Below are 15,987 nucleotides of genomic sequence, written 5' to 3'. Positions count from 1 at the left end.
GTATGTATGTTAACGCTAGTTGAAACCTTGTGTTTTGTTTTTATATCAACTTGTAATCATTTGAATCTTATTTAATCTCGATGCTGTGATATTCATGTTGTGGTGATAACTTTTCTGGGAATTACCAATGCACATATATCAGGACTAACAGAATTAGATTTGCTTTAATCATTAGTGGCTACAATTATTATGGTGAGATATGGATTAATACGTGACTCATCAAGAGACGGATATGAACTAGCTGTTATCTTACTAAATGAACGACCTAATGATTAAATCAAATTAAATTGGGATGAGTCCTGACAGATGGCGCCTAAGATTCTTTGGCAAGCCTAATGTGCGGACATGAAGCAAACACTAGCCTAAACGAGTGTGGCACGCCTAACTTTCGGCGTGGCAAACCATGGTCACATACCGAACAGGCCCTAAATAGTTATCTATAAATTTACAGCGAGAGGCTTATCATCAAATCTGGGCGATCAGTTTTGGTAACTCGTAAAAAGGCCACAAAAACTAAGGAATATTTTGAAGTGTATGTTTCTCCTACCATACTCCACCTAAATATTCCATAGCAGGATGGAGATCGAGTGAGGATCTGGATACATGTGCAGCTGACGTGCTCATGGACATATAACCAGGAGTCAACAGTGTGGGCAACACATGGAAAATAGATAGATAGATAGTCATACTTTAGTTCTGACCTTAGATATCTCTGACTGTTTCTTTTTTTAGGGTTAAAATTTTTTTACGACATGATTTTTGTTTTTTCAGTGTTTTAACGGTTTTTCTTTACGGTTCTTGTCACGAAAGAATTCCAAAAGTAATTTATTTTAGAACGAGATTATCTCTCCTTTCTCTTCACGATTCCCTTCGAAGGGAAGCTGTTGAAGATAAAAGAAAATAAAGAAAATAAAAATAGAAAAAAGAATCGAGGAGAAAATAAAATGAAAAAAATATAGTTATGAATGATCTTAATAACCTACCCTCGAGATGGTAACTTTGCATTTGAGGACATTTTTACTGAAATGTTAAAAATGGACCGGAACAGATTCCTGCATACATTGATTACTCAAGTAAATGGCCTTTGTTTGGCCCAACACGGCTTAAATCGAGTGGTCTAACTTAAATTCAAAATTTGGAAAGTGGCACCTACCTAACCCATCGGATTCAAAAATCCATAGGAGGTGGCACCTGCTATGGATATTTCTTTGAACTTATTAGAGCGAGCCTCCGGGGCTAAAATTATCTGTGCATCACTCAGATGTGCGTGTATGCCCTAATAAATCTCCCGAAGAATATCTATACGATCCTCCACATTTTTAGAAAAAAGTGTATAATTCTTATGTTCCAAACAAGGTTTTCTAAAATAAATAAAGCCAGATCACACCAAAAGCTAAGCCGCCTTGTCCCTGACGGGTTCGGGCCTGCTTTCTACAAATCCTTTTGGTTGGTGGTCCCGGACGCCGTCATGATGCTACGGCTACACTGGACGGCATCAACCGACCTACACCGTGATGCTTCCCAAGGAGGACGTGGTCACCGTGAGCGACTTCAGCCCCATCAGACTTCAAAATTATGGTATGAAAACTGCTTCGAAGATTCTGACCATAATACCATCTACTTAAGTATTTTTCTTCCTCGGATATCTTCTCTCGACGGGAAAAGTCGTGGCCGACGTAGAGATACAGTACCATATCCTATGGTATTAAATGCTATAAGATGGCCTTGCAAGTAGGTGTAGCGTTGTTTGACAGGACAGAGCATGTATCACGTCCCAAAAATATTAATTATGTAATTATGCATGCATAATCATCATCACATATACTTACACGTGTTTGTCTATCAAAAAAGTAGTTAAATATGTTTCAAATACCTTAGGTATGGTTTAGAGTACTTTGGAGAATTCCTAAATACTTTGGAGAAAGAAAAGAATAGAAGAAGGATGATGAAGGGAGACTTAGAAAAATTTCAACAAAAGAACCCCTCACGGTCTGGTCGGTGTCACTTGCGGTCTGATCGACAGGTGCGCTGCCATGTTGGCTACCATGTGGATTTCCTGCGGTCTGACCGCTCAAGCTTGCGGTCTGACCGTCAGCACACAAAGGCTCAGGTTAAGTAGATCAATCACTTTTCTTTTGCTCTCTCCCTCTCCCTCTTCTCTCACTCTCCCTCTCTTCACCCAACCCTAGAGAGAGAGAGAGAGCTCTACTCGTCACGTTCGAAGGCCAGGCATCGGAGGTGGGAACTCCCTCGAGCTTCTCGGAGGACTTCCCCAAGTTTTCCCCCTCTTCTCTCGCATCGGAAACCCGTTCATCGACCGTAAGTTTCACCACCACTCCGGGAGCCGATTCGCGAATCGGAGCCTTCCCGAAGCATTCCAATCCAATAAAAAACTTCCATAAGCTGAGGTGAGCTATCCCCTACCGTTTTCCCATTGTTTCTGAACTTGATTCGACACTCGTGTCGTTTAGGCCTAAGTTCAACCTAGTCTAGATCCAATTCAAAGGGTATTTTTGAGTTTAGATCAGTGAATGATGTCTAAATCACTTTAGAAATATTCCACTAGTCTCATAGAGTATTTTGGTACCATTCGTTGTTGAAGGTTTCGCCGGAATCCTCGCTAGTGACCCCAGAAAGGTGCTGCCGGCAAGGTCTGGTGGTCTGATCGCCGCTAGGATCAGTCTAATCGCTAGATGGGATTGGAGAATCTGAGTTGAAAACTTATACATGAGTCTGACCGCCACTTGGACTGGTTTGACCATTGGTGGGCAGTCTGACTACCACCATGCATATGATCAGACTGTCAGAAGCTAAAACTCTCTGCTGGCCGTCGGTCAGACCGCCACCTCTACATCAGTCTGACCGCCAGCCTGTTAAAGTTAGTTATACTTAGGTTACCTTGTTTGGAGTTTTAAACTTTAAAACCCCAATCACTTAGCGGTCTTTTGCAAATATTTTTGAAGCTCAGCGCTATATTATACTTCAAGCATGCATCATTTGCGCGTTTTTTCGTTGTTCATTTGTTTATGCATTACATTTTGATTCGTTTAGAGGGCGTTGTGCTGCTGGTCCAAGCGAGTGAAGACGACGCCAACCTTTCGGAGTTTTGCAAGTGTTGTGCGGGAAGTATCAGGCAAACCCTAGAGTAGTAAGGTAAGCATCTAAACATACTGTACCTATTATTTTGGATCATGTGTCATATCAATTGATAAATTATACTTTATGTATGTTTGCATGTTAGTGAGTCAATGTCGGGTTCCATGGGTGGAGTCTATTTTGATACATTATTTCTCCTGCGTTGAATTATTGATTGTATGTATAAACATGATAATGTTTAACTTAAAAGTGATACGAGATACTTAGCAAAGCATAGGTCACAGGTAGAAGTCGAGTGGTGGAATGTTCTATTGCTCACGAGCTATAGGCTTAATTACTTTCACAATGATAATAATTTTGGATTGAGAATGTTGGTTGAGTGAGTTGTGAGGAGGAGGCGAGACGTGGGTGATGCTAGCGGTATCATCTACCCTGGAGGATTTCCTTGGGGTAGTTCGGGAGATGAGTTCGAATGCTGTAGCCCGCTTGCATCGTTTAAGCACAGATCGTCGGTGTTGTTGGTTTTAGCACTTTTTCGTATTTACCACATGTTGCATATGAGAATGATAAACCAAGTACTGTAAGTCGCCGAGTTCATTTGACCTTTGAGTCGAGGTGTGGGCGAGAATGCTGTTAGGGGTGCCTGAGGTTGTGTCTGGTAAGTCATGGTACGCACAGGATCTAGGTGGTCTCCACATATTTCTCGACAGAGGCACAAAAGTTCGGGTGGGTACCCGAAAGTTTGATACGTGAATCATCACTCGTGACTGACAGATCGTGTGAGCGGTGGTCTAGTGTCATGTGGTCCAGAAGTACCCCTGCAGGGTGTAAAAGTCAATTTGAGTTGATACGCTATCGGTTATCGAGCAAGCTTCTGTCCACCTGTATCGGTCGTAGAGTCACGAATATGGGATGATATGAGGTGGTTTGGTATGTTGGTGCATGTTGAATATGGTTCTGTCTTACACTTATGTTTATATTGCTTCTAGTTATATGTATGCTCAAGTTGTCGATTACATGATAGTTTTGGTTTATGTATTCTAGCGTAGATGTTCATATGTTTATGTCAAAATTTGCTTTCACTAATGAAGTTGCTTAACCATGTGGCCGCTTCCTTGCTAATATCTAAATGCATAATTCTTTGAGTTGGATTGTTTATATGTGTCAATTATGGATTAAGTCTTGCGAGTACCTTTGTACTCACGCTGTTCTTTCAGGTTTGCTGGCGAGGAAAGGTTAGCTCCTGGCTACTTCATATCCGCTGGTGCCGACGGCGGTCAAGAGTAGTGTCGTTTACTCGTGTGGCGAGATTTTGGATGGAGCCTAAGGGCATGTGGTTCCACCGGTCCTTCTGTTGTTGATAGTTTTTAATCTTCTACTACGTAGTTTTATCTCTTTTGATGTAAATTATTGTAAATGATTGGATGCTTAAAAACTTGTAACATAATATTAATTACTCGCTTTTTATTAAGCTTTGATATGATGCATATGTTGGAAAGACGTATGTTTCGATCTTGGGCATAAAACATGTGCCGGGACTACCAGGATGTTATTCTGATTAATTATTGTAGTCTTGATTATGTTAATGATCAACTTAATGATTAATTAGAATACTATTTGGATGGTTCCTCACAGTCTGCAGGACGGCCAGGTAAGTGGGATAGTCTCATAGGCGAGCGTGTGGCGCGCAGTGACAAGACAAGGCGTACCGATTGACTAGAGTAGGGCGGACCTGCCTACCCTTCATCATCATAGTCTAGGAGTAGTTGCCCCTGTCAGTGTTAGACTGATCTCAGAGTTTAGCACCGTCTGTTTATATATACTTCTTTCCTACTACTATATAAAAAGAGAAGGATTAGACTAGTAAAGAAGAGAAATTTATTCTGTAACAAGTTCATCTAAACTATAAGAAACATATACAAGATGTTATTATTCTATGAAAGATTTGAACTTTCCTTCTACATATTCACTGAAAACACTAATTACATATCCATCATCTGATACATAAAAAAATTATAAGAGATTAACCCTCTACACGAATATTTAAGGGAGCGACTGCAACAATATATCCAGTGGACATATTGCTCCTGTTGGTTCATCTATTATTTTTATAAAAAATATTGAATTATAAAGACTAAGCAATGACTTTTTAACAGCAGCTGCCCTCGACGCTCTACTATTATAAAGGACAAGCTGTTGAAGTCACCCACGAAACGACCAACCAACCAAGAATCGACCGACTCGGAGGAGACCTCCTTCCCCACTTCCTCTCTTACCCCAGCGAACCCCTCTCTCTCTCTCTCTCTCTCGACCACCCCTCCGAATCCGCGCCAAACCCGTCAAATCAATCAGCCGCTCCCGCCTCCTCGTTCGCCTCGTCAGTCCTCTCACTCGCGGCCCGAGCTCCGGATCGCCTGCAGCCGCAATGGCAGCCGCCGCCTGCGACGACGCCGTCGACCAGCTCACCAACCTCCTGGACCAAGGTGCGCAGTTTTGCTCCGGATCACCTGTAAAGTTCGAGTCTTTTCGGGTTTCAGGAGGGCGGGCCTCCTCGGATTCGTGATTTCTCGGTTTTGTACGGGTTCGTCTGGCCCTAATGTGTTTTCTTTGGTTTGGATTCTTGCAGTGGAGGCGCCGCTGAAGAAGACATTTCAGGTATGGATATACGCACGAATTTTCGTTTTTCTTTTTCTTTTTAAATCTTGGTTCTTCTCGTTATGTGAAAATCTCGGTTCTTCTGTGAAGCTTGCTTGGGCCTTTGTGCTGTTTGTTTGGTATTTTAGTGCCTGCAGTAGGATCAGCCAGTCATTGCTTAGTTCAGTTCAACATTTTGAAAAAAAAAATAGTCAGATTTAGATTAGCTAAGTTAGATTTGCTATTTGCTGGGTACTATTTATTTGAATAGAGCATTCATGTTACTATCTCAGCTATTGTTTGCTATAACTACTTTATACAGTTGAATTAGGGTGTGGATAAGTTTTTAGCAGTGAAAATGGGGGGCTTGTTGATTGGATGCAAGATGTTATTTTGTTGTTTGATCTAGGCCACACATTTGGGATCTCTGGGGGAATTTTGAGTTGTTTGACAACGGGGAGTGAGAGCTGTGTCAGCTGTGTTGCTTTCCACAATGGATGGTCTCGAGGAATATTCTGATTTCAAGTGCACTAAGTCAAACAGTGGACGGTGAGATATTCGGTCCCTCGAGCCTCCTGAGACGTTGGTACTAATGTATTCCTCAGTGGTTTTCCTCGTGTTTGGTTGTTTGTTAATGGAATCGTGTTTGGGTTGTTGCAAATTATTATGCCGTGAAGCCTTTTGCTCTTTACTTAACTAATATAATGGCACCTGACACTTGTGATCTTAGTTTGCAGACACGCCGATAGGCATCCTATGCACCCGGCACTTATAGATTCGTTTTTACATTTTACCAGTTAATTCGCAAGAGAATATTTAGTCAATGAAATGCTCCCTAAAAGTTAGGCTTTGAGCGTGCGTTGTGTGTTGAGTAGGAGATGCCAAATTATTCCCAGCAGAATCTCTTGGCTAATGGAGCGAGAATCAAAATTACAGTGACACTTGCAGCAGAATTTAATTGCGTCAATATCATGAGGCAAGCAAAGTATCAGGGCAAGGAATTACTATTTTCCTTTAAAATGGAATGGTAGATAAGAAATTCATAGGATCCCAGGATTTTAGTGGGATGGTCCCATTCCTCATTCAATTCATAGGATCCCAGGATTTTAGTGGGATGGTCCCATTCCTCATTCTTCCATTAGGCTTCTGATTATTAGGAATGAGGTGGTGATAGACCAATTCATTCCATTCTTTCAAATAAAAAAAATAGTTAGGATCATACGGTCTATTTATCATCCAGTTTCTCAAACCGTTCAAAAACTAGAATCAACTCGAGAGTCGAGACTTTGCCCCCTTTGACATAATTACTATATTCCATTTTAATTGCTTAAAATGTTTGTGAATTCCTTGTTTTATCTTCTTGAACACTGAGAGCGATAGGTACTTATCGTGCCATAAGCACACTATGTGTAGTCTACTTTTGCGTGCCTAGTATGAGAAAAGAACATGGATTCCTTCGTTGATAATAAAACTTAACTTTTAGGGGCTAAGATTCTAGGATGGAAAACATGAGAAAGTGGAACAGAAGATAAGCTTATACCTAGCACTTAATTCAGCTGTATTTGAAAAACTTTCATGTAAGTTGTACTAGTATCTGATTCTACATGTCTACCTCTACGTGCGAAATTGTTTCTAATATACTTGCCAGGCCAGCATCCTTGTGGTGGGGATCTTTAAAACCTCTCTGCCCACCTGATTGTAGTCCAAGGACCAGGTTGGGTACCCATCTTCTTCGTTAGTGAATGTCAGAGCTCTTGGCTCATTTATAAAAAAATACTAAGAAACGCTTAAGGCACTATCCTACTTGTTGCATCTGCATTGTTTCAAATTTTGAAAGAATATGTTTTTCTTAGATGTTGTAAAATAGCCTTGTATTATCCTAAGGAGATTGTCTTTGAGCTCTCGAGTTTTTCCTTTCTTTTCAGAATGTGCACCAGGGCTATCCAACAGAGACACTAGTGCGCTTCCTTAAAGCTAGAGAGTGGCATGTGAACAATGCTTACAAGATGGTAATTGTTAACACATTTTCCTTTTCGTATTGATGAATCCTAAAGTAAAGGGGAAAATTGTTTCATGGATTGTCTCATTAGTTGAGGAAAGTTTCTTTTGCTAGCTTGAAGATTCTTTGAATTGGAGGATACAAAATGAAATAGATAGTATACTGGAGGTAAGTAGTCTCCTAAAACAAGCTTGACTATTGACAACAGCCGTATGACAGTTCTGCACTTACACTTATTACAATCATCTGCTTGTGCTGGACAATGGCAGAAACCTATTATCCCAGTGGATTTGTATAGATCAATACGTGAAACACAGCTTATTGGATTATCAGGATACTCCAATGAGGTACAGCTGTCTTAAGCAAGTTTCTTCTTATTTTACTATTGGTTTTTGGTACCAGCGTATGCTTGTGGTGTCTATTCATGGACAAATTTCTTCTGATGGATTAAATAGGATATACAATGGAAAAGGATGGTGTCTCTTATAAATTATATCCGTTTTTAGAAGAAAAGGTTGTATGCATTATGCAGTAGTATTATTTAGTATTATGTACAAATGTGGTCCTTTTCTGTATACCTATGATGTGTTTTGTGCCTGTCAACCTACCATTCCTGTTGAAATTGTAAGATATGAGAAATACTGTTACCTTTTGATTCTGCCAACTGACATAGCCCACTATTATGTGCTGGTGCAAGATCATAGACTAGACGGAGGTGAAGTTTTGCACCTGACTTTCCATCTGTTGTGCTTTACCAATGAGTCATGGGGTCTCTATGCCATAAAATTCTTCACGTCCAATCCACAATTAAGTTTTAATACTCTTTCCTTCTTCTTTTCCAGGGCATCCCTGTATTTGCCGTTGGTGTTGGACTGAGCACATATGACAAAGCTTCGGTAATTGCCTATTTGCCTCAGATACTTCTTAAGAGTTTTAATAACTTTTGTCAGATTGCATCCATGTCAATCAAAGATCAAGTAAATACTCTTGCACTACCGATTTGCAATATAAATGGAATTAGTTTTTATGAGTTTAATAGCTTTTGTCAGAATGCATTCATGTGCTATAAATCAAGTAATACTTGGGTAGTCCATGAAGATTAAATTTATGGCATTTATTTTATGTGCATTAAATCATAAAATATTGCATTTCCAGGTTAACTACTATGTGCAATCTCACATTCAGATCAATGAATACCGCGATCGTATTATTTTGGTGAGTGGTCAACTAATGCTCCGTCTGCAATTAGATCATTTTTATGAGCTTTCTTAACACTTGTATTTGCTTGCTTGTGTTTCATGTAGCCTATGGTGACGAAGAAGTTTGGGAGGCCCATTAGCACATGTATAAAGGTTCTTGATATGACCGGTTTGAAATTGTCAGCACTGAACCAAATGAAGGTACAACCTTCAGTCACCGTTTCCTCTTCTCCAGATTATAATTGCACAAAAAGAATGTGGATAACGACCAGAGGTGACAAGGATGAGTATATGCCTATGTAAATACCTCAATATACTGTAAATGAACACTCCGATGCTTATATGTCCAGAGGAGAGACTGGGATAGAAATGGTCTATTGAAATAACTCAATACCTTGTATAAAACCTTTGGATGTGCATGTTGTCCTTTCTTGTTTCTGCTACTGACTAAATATTGATGGATTGCAGATTGTGACTGCAATATCTACTGTTGATGATTTGAATTACCCTGAAAAGACTGAGACCTATTATATAGTAAATGCTCCATATATATTTTCTGCATGTTGGAAGGTTTGGTGCCTAAATTTCACTAGTTATCTCTTTTGTAAAGATCGACCAGCATTTCATTCAATTTTTATGCTAGGTTGTGAAGCCTCTGTTGCAAGAGAGAACAAGAAAGAAGGTCCATGTTTTGCGTGGTTGTGGGAGAGATGAGCTTCTAAAGGTAACATTGCTTGTTACGACCATACCCCTTTCCAAAGGGTATAGTTTGTCTTTACATTGCCATATATTGCTGAGAAAATAGTATTGCACTCCTATAAAGAAAGTCAAATAAGAGAATCAGGACCGCATGGAACTTGGTCAGAGTAACACTTTAATCATTTTCTGATTAGCACCTGCAATTCTGGAACAATGCAGATCATGGACTATTCTTCCCTTCCCCACTTCTGTCAACGGGAGGGCTTGGGCTCATCCAAACATTCATCAAGCGATACCGAAGATTGCTTCTCTCTTGACCACCCCTTCCACCAAGATCTCTACAATTTCATCCAGGATCAAGCACTGAACCAGGAGCTCATCAAGCAGGGCTCTTTGCACGTGAAAATTCCCGAGCAGGATCCCGAGGACGCCAAGATTGTGGAGGTCATCGAGGCCGAGTTCCACAAGCTCGGTGAGCAGAACGGGTCTGCCAATGGCGTCGATAAAGAACAGCGCTCTACAATAAGGCCAGCCAGATTTACCTAGACGTGACTGGGCTACTCCTGATCAAAATGATGATTCTATATTTGCTTGGCCACCTTATTGTTCTTTCCTGGGGGTGGTCATACGTAGATGATAATATATATATATATATATATATATATAGCAAATTCTTGCAGTTCCATGATGGAGGCCCAAGGCAAGAGAACTGATACTGTATGCTAGATAGACATAACCACCTGTCCACCTGATGTAAACTCGCAATGTGTCGTCACATGTATGCTACACTGCTACTATGATGAAACCATCCTGGTACCTGCACTCTGAAATCATTTTAAGAAAAGTTTAGTATTCAGTGGGAAAATAATGATGCATTGGGATCTTGCCATCTGTTGATAGTTCAATTTTTGTGCTGATCCTGTTCTGTCTGGTCCTCTGCTTCAAACTTCTGATACTTGCATTACAGAAGAAGTTGCAGCTCACATGGGATGAACAATTTGTACAATTACATATCCGTAAGTAGCATTCGAGTTCTCTTACATCAAAATGATTCCATAAAAGAAGTAAAAAAATGACTTGAACTAATGCCCAATTGGTCGTTGATGGTTGGCACTTGGGGGAGTATCAATAAGCTACTGTGAGAGGAGAGCCTTGTGGCACTGGCAGCTGCGGCAATGCCTCTCCGCCGCATTGCTGTCGAAGTTCTTGCCGTCGAAGTACCTGCCGGCGAGCGTGTCGAAGAGCATCCCCGCGCCGACGCCGACGGCCAGGTCGATAGTGTAGTGGCCCCTGCACGCGAGCAGCCTGACCCCCTGCATCACGTTGAGCGCGTCGTAGAGCCGCGCCAGCGCCAGGCGCCCCTCGCGCCGCATGTCGGCGGCGGCGATCACCGCGCCCGCGACGTGGCCCGAGAAGAAGAGGAAGAAGGAGACGTTGCCCACAGGGAAGTCCATTCCGGACCCCAGGAACTCCTCGGGCAAAGGCAGCTGCGTGGCGCAGCCGAGCAGGCCCCGGCAGGTGAACATCATGAGCGCGGCGACGGCGGCGCGCGGCCGGCCCTCGGCGAGGATGGCCCACAGGATGTACGCCGCCTGTATCGCGACGAAGACCTGCACGTGAGCCAGCGGTGGCTGTCAGTCACTCAATTCTCGAGGTCACGTCGCGCTCAGCTCGGATTCTGCGGCAGCGATCCACTACGGGGACCATCTGGCTCAGCTGGATGCAGGATCTTATCAGGAAATCCATCCATGAACACGCGACGCCACGATTATCTCACATGTTCTTATCGGAAAAAGATTAAATTTGGCTTTCATTTGGTGGTGCTGTCCACCGGTTTCTTGCTCTTCTGGGCCCGTCCGGTTCTACTTGCAGACAAATCTGTCAGGGCAAAGTCTAACCAAGGAGTACTACCACTGCTAGTACGCTGTAAATTATTCGCTGGAAAGTGAGAGCCACATGAAGCGACCGATGCATTGACGGTGCCAGCTTCGCTTTCCTCACCAGGAGCTCCAAAGGTTTCGCTCGCCCACAAGAACTAAGCTGAATTCTTCTCCATTTGATACTAGTAATTCACTAAATAATTACTAATTCGGTTAATAGAATTATGTGCCTCAGCCTTGGCATTGCACATACTCATTTGCTACTTCGAGTTCTATAACAGTACAAAAGGTGTATTACAGCGCAAAATACTACTACCAGTGTAACAGTGCAAAAGGTGTCAAACTGTAAATATCGATGGTTTCGAAGAACGCATGAGATTCCAGGACGTGCACATTTCGCCGAGAACGTTTGGTCACTACAGCTGCTAGTAGTGCTGGAATTACTCCGGAGAAATTAAAGAACTTGTTGAGGCCGCCAAGAAAAGTTGCGAGCATTTGGTGGCAAGAAGGCGTGGTAAAAGAAAGGAAATGGAGGTTACTCCAGGCGACCAGAGTAGGTGGTGCGTTGAACCTAGCCAGGTCAGGGCAGGCGGTGCGCAGAGAAGGTGGTAGGCACTGACCGTGTTGAGCGCGGCGAGGAGCGAGTTGAGCCAGGGCCGCGCGGCCACCGCGGCGTGCATCCCCGCGGTGGCGAGGAACCCGAGGTCCAGCGGCGGCGCGGCGGGCGGGACCATGGGGATGGTGTACTCGACGGCCATGAACAGCAGCAGCCCGCACCCGAACAGCGCCGGCGCCGGGTGCCGCCGCAGCACCCCCGCCGCGCCCGCCGCCGAGCACCACTCCGGCCTCCTCCACTTCCCGGCGCCCATCTTCCTCTCCGCGCCGTTCGCCTCCGCCACCACGGGGTGGACCTTGGCGCTCTCCTTGCGCCGGCGCGGAGTGGGGGCGGCGGGGTCGCGCGCGTGCGCGGTCAGGCTGGGCGGCGGCATGCGCGCGGGCGTCGGTTGGGCTGGCCGGTACCTGGCGGGTCGGTGACGCCGAAAATTGCGTGGATTTGGGTGGGTTTCGGGGCGTTTTTTTATAGCGTCGGGTGGGTGGGTGGACGGGCGGAGATCACGATGGGGGAGTTTAATGCTGCGGTAATGGGTGGGGGTTGCGTCGCGTCCGTCCGATGAGATCTGTTCCTAGAGCCAGCCGTTCACAAGAGCAGCAATTTATGAGGCGTCTGAAAATACAGGTTTGGTTTTTTAATATAACCCATACTCTACACTATACAACTACATTTGTTCTTATACAACGGCTATTATAAAGATAAAATATAGAGAGTTTGGAGATGGATAAAATTATTATAGATATTTCGCTATTGACTGATACTTATACAATGCTAGGGTAATGTAATTTTACTAAAATGTAGGTTTGATGAAGTTTTTTTAAAACACAGTATAACAGACCCTCACACATACTCACACAACAACATATATACTTATACCACGTCTATTAAAGACTAAATATATAGAGTTTGAATATGGATGAATTTACTATAGATTTTTTTTTCTATCGACTGATACGTTATCTACTACTGAAATAAGACATATAAATAGTAAATTTAAAATTTAATCTCTAGTGAACAAGGATACATCCAACTCCGCTAGGAACTGGCTTGGCTTTGCCGATCATTAGTTCGTCACATGACAACCTCATAGACTCTGACTAACAATTACGACAAATATATTTATAAATTTAGAAAAGGTATAATTGGACTCGTATTCGGCCTTTCTTTTTGCGAGGAAACTCGTATTCGACTATGATGTTGATTTTGTCTTAGTCGCAACGAACGACAAGATAATATGAAAGGAATTAACGTTTCAAAGTTTAGTTTCGGATACCGCACCCAATCAAGCTACGACTATATACTACTTACAAACAGAGGGACTACAAATTATCGTCCCTATGGCAAGTTACTGATTCGGTCTCAAAATACTCCTACCGAGAGAAGATTGGCGACGACTGGGACACGCGAAATTATCTTTCGGGGCACGGAAAAGAGGTTAAGCGCGCGAGATCTGGTTTCCGTGTGGGAAAACGTAGCCGACGCAATTATCCTTCGGATGCCCGAGCAGCTTCTCCCTGTCGTACGACCGACCGTGAGTTTTAGCTGATGCCGCGCGTGGCGTGTGAATGACGCGAGAAATGTGGGCTCGCACGGGGAATCAATTGATCACGCCACAGACGCAAGCACTTTTTTTCTTGGTTCAAGTCAGACACATATGCAACGACAGACACAAACCCGATAGAAAGGAGCTCTCTCTCCTTCCTCCTACACGTGGGTGCCGTGCTTTGCAGCGGCGCGGTCGGCGTGGCGCCAGGAGACACAGCAAAGGAGGATGTTGGCCTACGTGCGGATCTCGCGAGCGAGCGAGCGCCGCGTGAGAGTGGCGCCAGTAGATCTCAGGGCTGGCAAAGCCGTTGTCCTCCTTGTTGTCATCGTCGCCGCCGCCGGCCACCTCCGTTCATGCGCGCCACCCTGCTGGCCCGCGGCGGCGTCGTGCACGGGGAGTCGGATTCACACACGAAAGGGACGAAACAGCAGCTCCAAATTCTAGGGAAGTACGAGGCGGAGCGCGTCGTTCCATTTGACTCCATCAGCGAACATATTCTCCACGAGGTTTCAGTGGAGTGCATTCCCGAGGTGACCTTCCGGCCAGCCCGGCTAAGCTGATCACAGGTCCGACCAACTTGATAAAGTCCCACACCAAGGTTGACTCTGATGCTAGCTCATCAATAAGCATGGTAATTAAGTCATAAATGGCCGGAAGGAGTTGGCAGGCAACTGGCTGGTACATGCTCAATATAGTATCATCATCATCATCATCAGAGTTATAATGCTCCAGTTGGAGTTCTGGCTATGGCAATTTAATTAAAAAAAATGGTGTATGCTCCTATTCCATATGAGAAGTGTTGAGGGATCGAGTTCAAGTCCTTGCCCACAAAATTTAATAACAAACTTACCACCCAAGTCTTGGCCGATGCAATCTACTAAAAAGAATCACCAATTGCTCATATCCCACGTCTAAATCTTGAGGAAGTCTTCACGTAAGGAGGAATGTTAGTGCATAGTAGCTCAATAGCAATGCCGCTTTGACAGTGCTCCAAAGATTCTGAAAAGTCTAAAAGAAATAAGAGAAGGCAGTGTTCTGAATCTTTGAATTTTCTAAGATCAAACGTCCGCCTGTAACAATTTTGACTAGGGATGAAAATGGTAATGGTAAAATTCGGAATTCCGAAGATCGTTTTCGAAGTTTTCCGACTGGAGAAGTCGCAAACGATATTTCGAATAAAACGAAAATGGAAACGATAAAACTATTTGAGTTTTTCCTTTCTGTACTGGAAATTACCAGCGAAATTCTCGATTTCCTTCCCAGTCCACCACGGCCCATGGCCGAATAAGCAACATGCTTGTCCCGTCATCCCAAGAATCCCGACAACGCCCTCGCTGCCATCAACGCCAGCGTGGTCGAGCGGCTCCAGCGCGCCAGTGCGGTTGTCCTGGGCACAGCCAGCCTCAACGAGTGGTGCAACTTCCACGGCCCCGGGACGAACCACATTAGGGATGGCGCGGGCGTAGAGGCTCAGGATCTTGGTGGCTAGCCGGGCCGCAGCAGGGGCGCAGGGACACCGCCCCACTTCATCTCAGAGAGGCGGTAGCAGGCCTGTCACAGGTGTATGCTGGCTCGGGCGACATCAAGGGTTGCGGTGGCGCGCAACGAGGGGCACAGCCACATAGCGGCATATGAGCTCTGTGGGGCGGCATCTAGCAAGAATGGTGCGGCACAACTCCCCGACGGCTGGATCTTGGCCAAGCATGGGTGGCGGGGGCCTAGTGCAGCAGGGCTGCGCTCGTCTTCCCTTTACCTCCCTCCACAAACAGATCGAACCCACGGTATATATAGGTGGCGGTTCAAGCCTCAAATCTGAGATAAAACTTCGATTCTGTTGAGGTTTTGAGGGGGGAATCAGATAGAGATAGAACGGGGATCCAATTTAAGTTGATTTGATGCGATTTGTTAGAGATAGAGGCGGGATTTGAGGGTGCTTGGCTGGGGATTGGTGTGTGTGGCTCGGTCTCTGGCGGCTCGTGCCCGAGCTCGTGGGCTGGAGAAGAAGAGGGCGGTTGCTGAGTGGGCCAGCCCGATTCAGGCTTGTGCAGCACGGTGGAGAGGGGAACCTGGGCACATGGGTAGATTGTGGGCTGGACCAGGGAGAAAAGAGGCAAGGAGGTGGGCCTGCGGGCCGTCTAGACCAATGACCAGGCTTGGTTGAGAAAGGGAAAGAAAAAAGGCCTAGCTGCTTCCCCTCTCTTTTTTATTTGTTGTGACATATATGTGTATGTTTTGGTGACAAAGCAACATTCTACACAAATAAAAGTAGGAACCTTGTTGGCAGGAATAACTTTGGCATTGTAGTTTGTAAATTGTAATAT

General features: G+C 44.2%; 2 protein-coding genes across 2 annotated transcripts; one reads left to right on the top strand and one right to left on the bottom strand.

Annotated features, from left to right (window-relative positions):
• The first annotated feature begins 5,278 nt into the window (after window positions 1-5,278).
• Window positions 5,279-10,495, top strand: LOC133926999 (phosphatidylinositol/phosphatidylcholine transfer protein SFH9-like). Its single transcript, XM_062373214.1, has 11 exons — window positions 5,279-5,579; window positions 5,723-5,751; window positions 7,656-7,739; window positions 7,844-7,897; window positions 7,999-8,076; window positions 8,572-8,625; window positions 8,885-8,944; window positions 9,034-9,129; window positions 9,397-9,498; window positions 9,572-9,652; window positions 9,847-10,495. The coding sequence occupies exons 1-11, from the start codon at window positions 5,522-5,524 to the stop codon at window positions 10,171-10,173; spliced, it is 1,023 nt and encodes a 340-aa protein (XP_062229198.1). The 5' UTR covers window positions 5,279-5,521; the 3' UTR covers window positions 10,174-10,495.
• Window positions 10,496-10,607: 112 nt separating this feature from the next.
• On the bottom strand, window positions 10,608-12,600 carry LOC133927000 (phosphatidylcholine:diacylglycerol cholinephosphotransferase 1-like). Its single transcript, XM_062373216.1, has 2 exons — window positions 12,128-12,600; window positions 10,608-11,237 (listed from the first exon to the last, which is right to left on the bottom strand). The coding sequence occupies exons 1-2, from the start codon at window positions 12,494-12,496 to the stop codon at window positions 10,761-10,763; spliced, it is 846 nt and encodes a 281-aa protein (XP_062229200.1). The 5' UTR covers window positions 12,497-12,600; the 3' UTR covers window positions 10,608-10,760.
• Window positions 12,601-15,987: the final 3,387 nt, after the last annotated feature.

This window comes from Phragmites australis, chromosome 8, assembly GCF_958298935.1.
Source record: "Phragmites australis chromosome 8, lpPhrAust1.1, whole genome shotgun sequence".
Lineage (NCBI taxonomy): Eukaryota > Viridiplantae > Streptophyta > Magnoliopsida > Poales > Poaceae > Phragmites > Phragmites australis.
This window is presented reverse-complemented; position numbering and strand designations above follow the sequence as displayed.

Excerpts from the sequence above, each read along its gene's own strand:
- LOC133926999 (XM_062373214.1), top strand. The coding sequence starts at position 5,522 with ATGGCAGCCGCCGCCTGCGACGACGCCGTCGACCAGCTCACCAACCTC. Across the intron at positions 8,077-8,571 it reads TATCAGGATACTCCAATGAG|GGCATCCCTGTATTTGCCGT; the intron begins GTACAGCTGTCT and ends CTTCTTTTCCAG. Across the intron at positions 9,653-9,846 it reads GGAGAGATGAGCTTCTAAAG|ATCATGGACTATTCTTCCCT; the intron begins GTAACATTGCTT and ends GGAACAATGCAG.
- LOC133927000 (XM_062373216.1), bottom strand. The coding sequence starts at position 12,496 with ATGCCGCCGCCCAGCCTGACCGCGCACGCGCGCGACCCCGCCGCCCCC. Across the intron at positions 11,238-12,127 it reads TCCTCGCCGCGCTCAACACG|GTCTTCGTCGCGATACAGGC; the intron begins GTCAGTGCCTAC and ends GCTCACGTGCAG.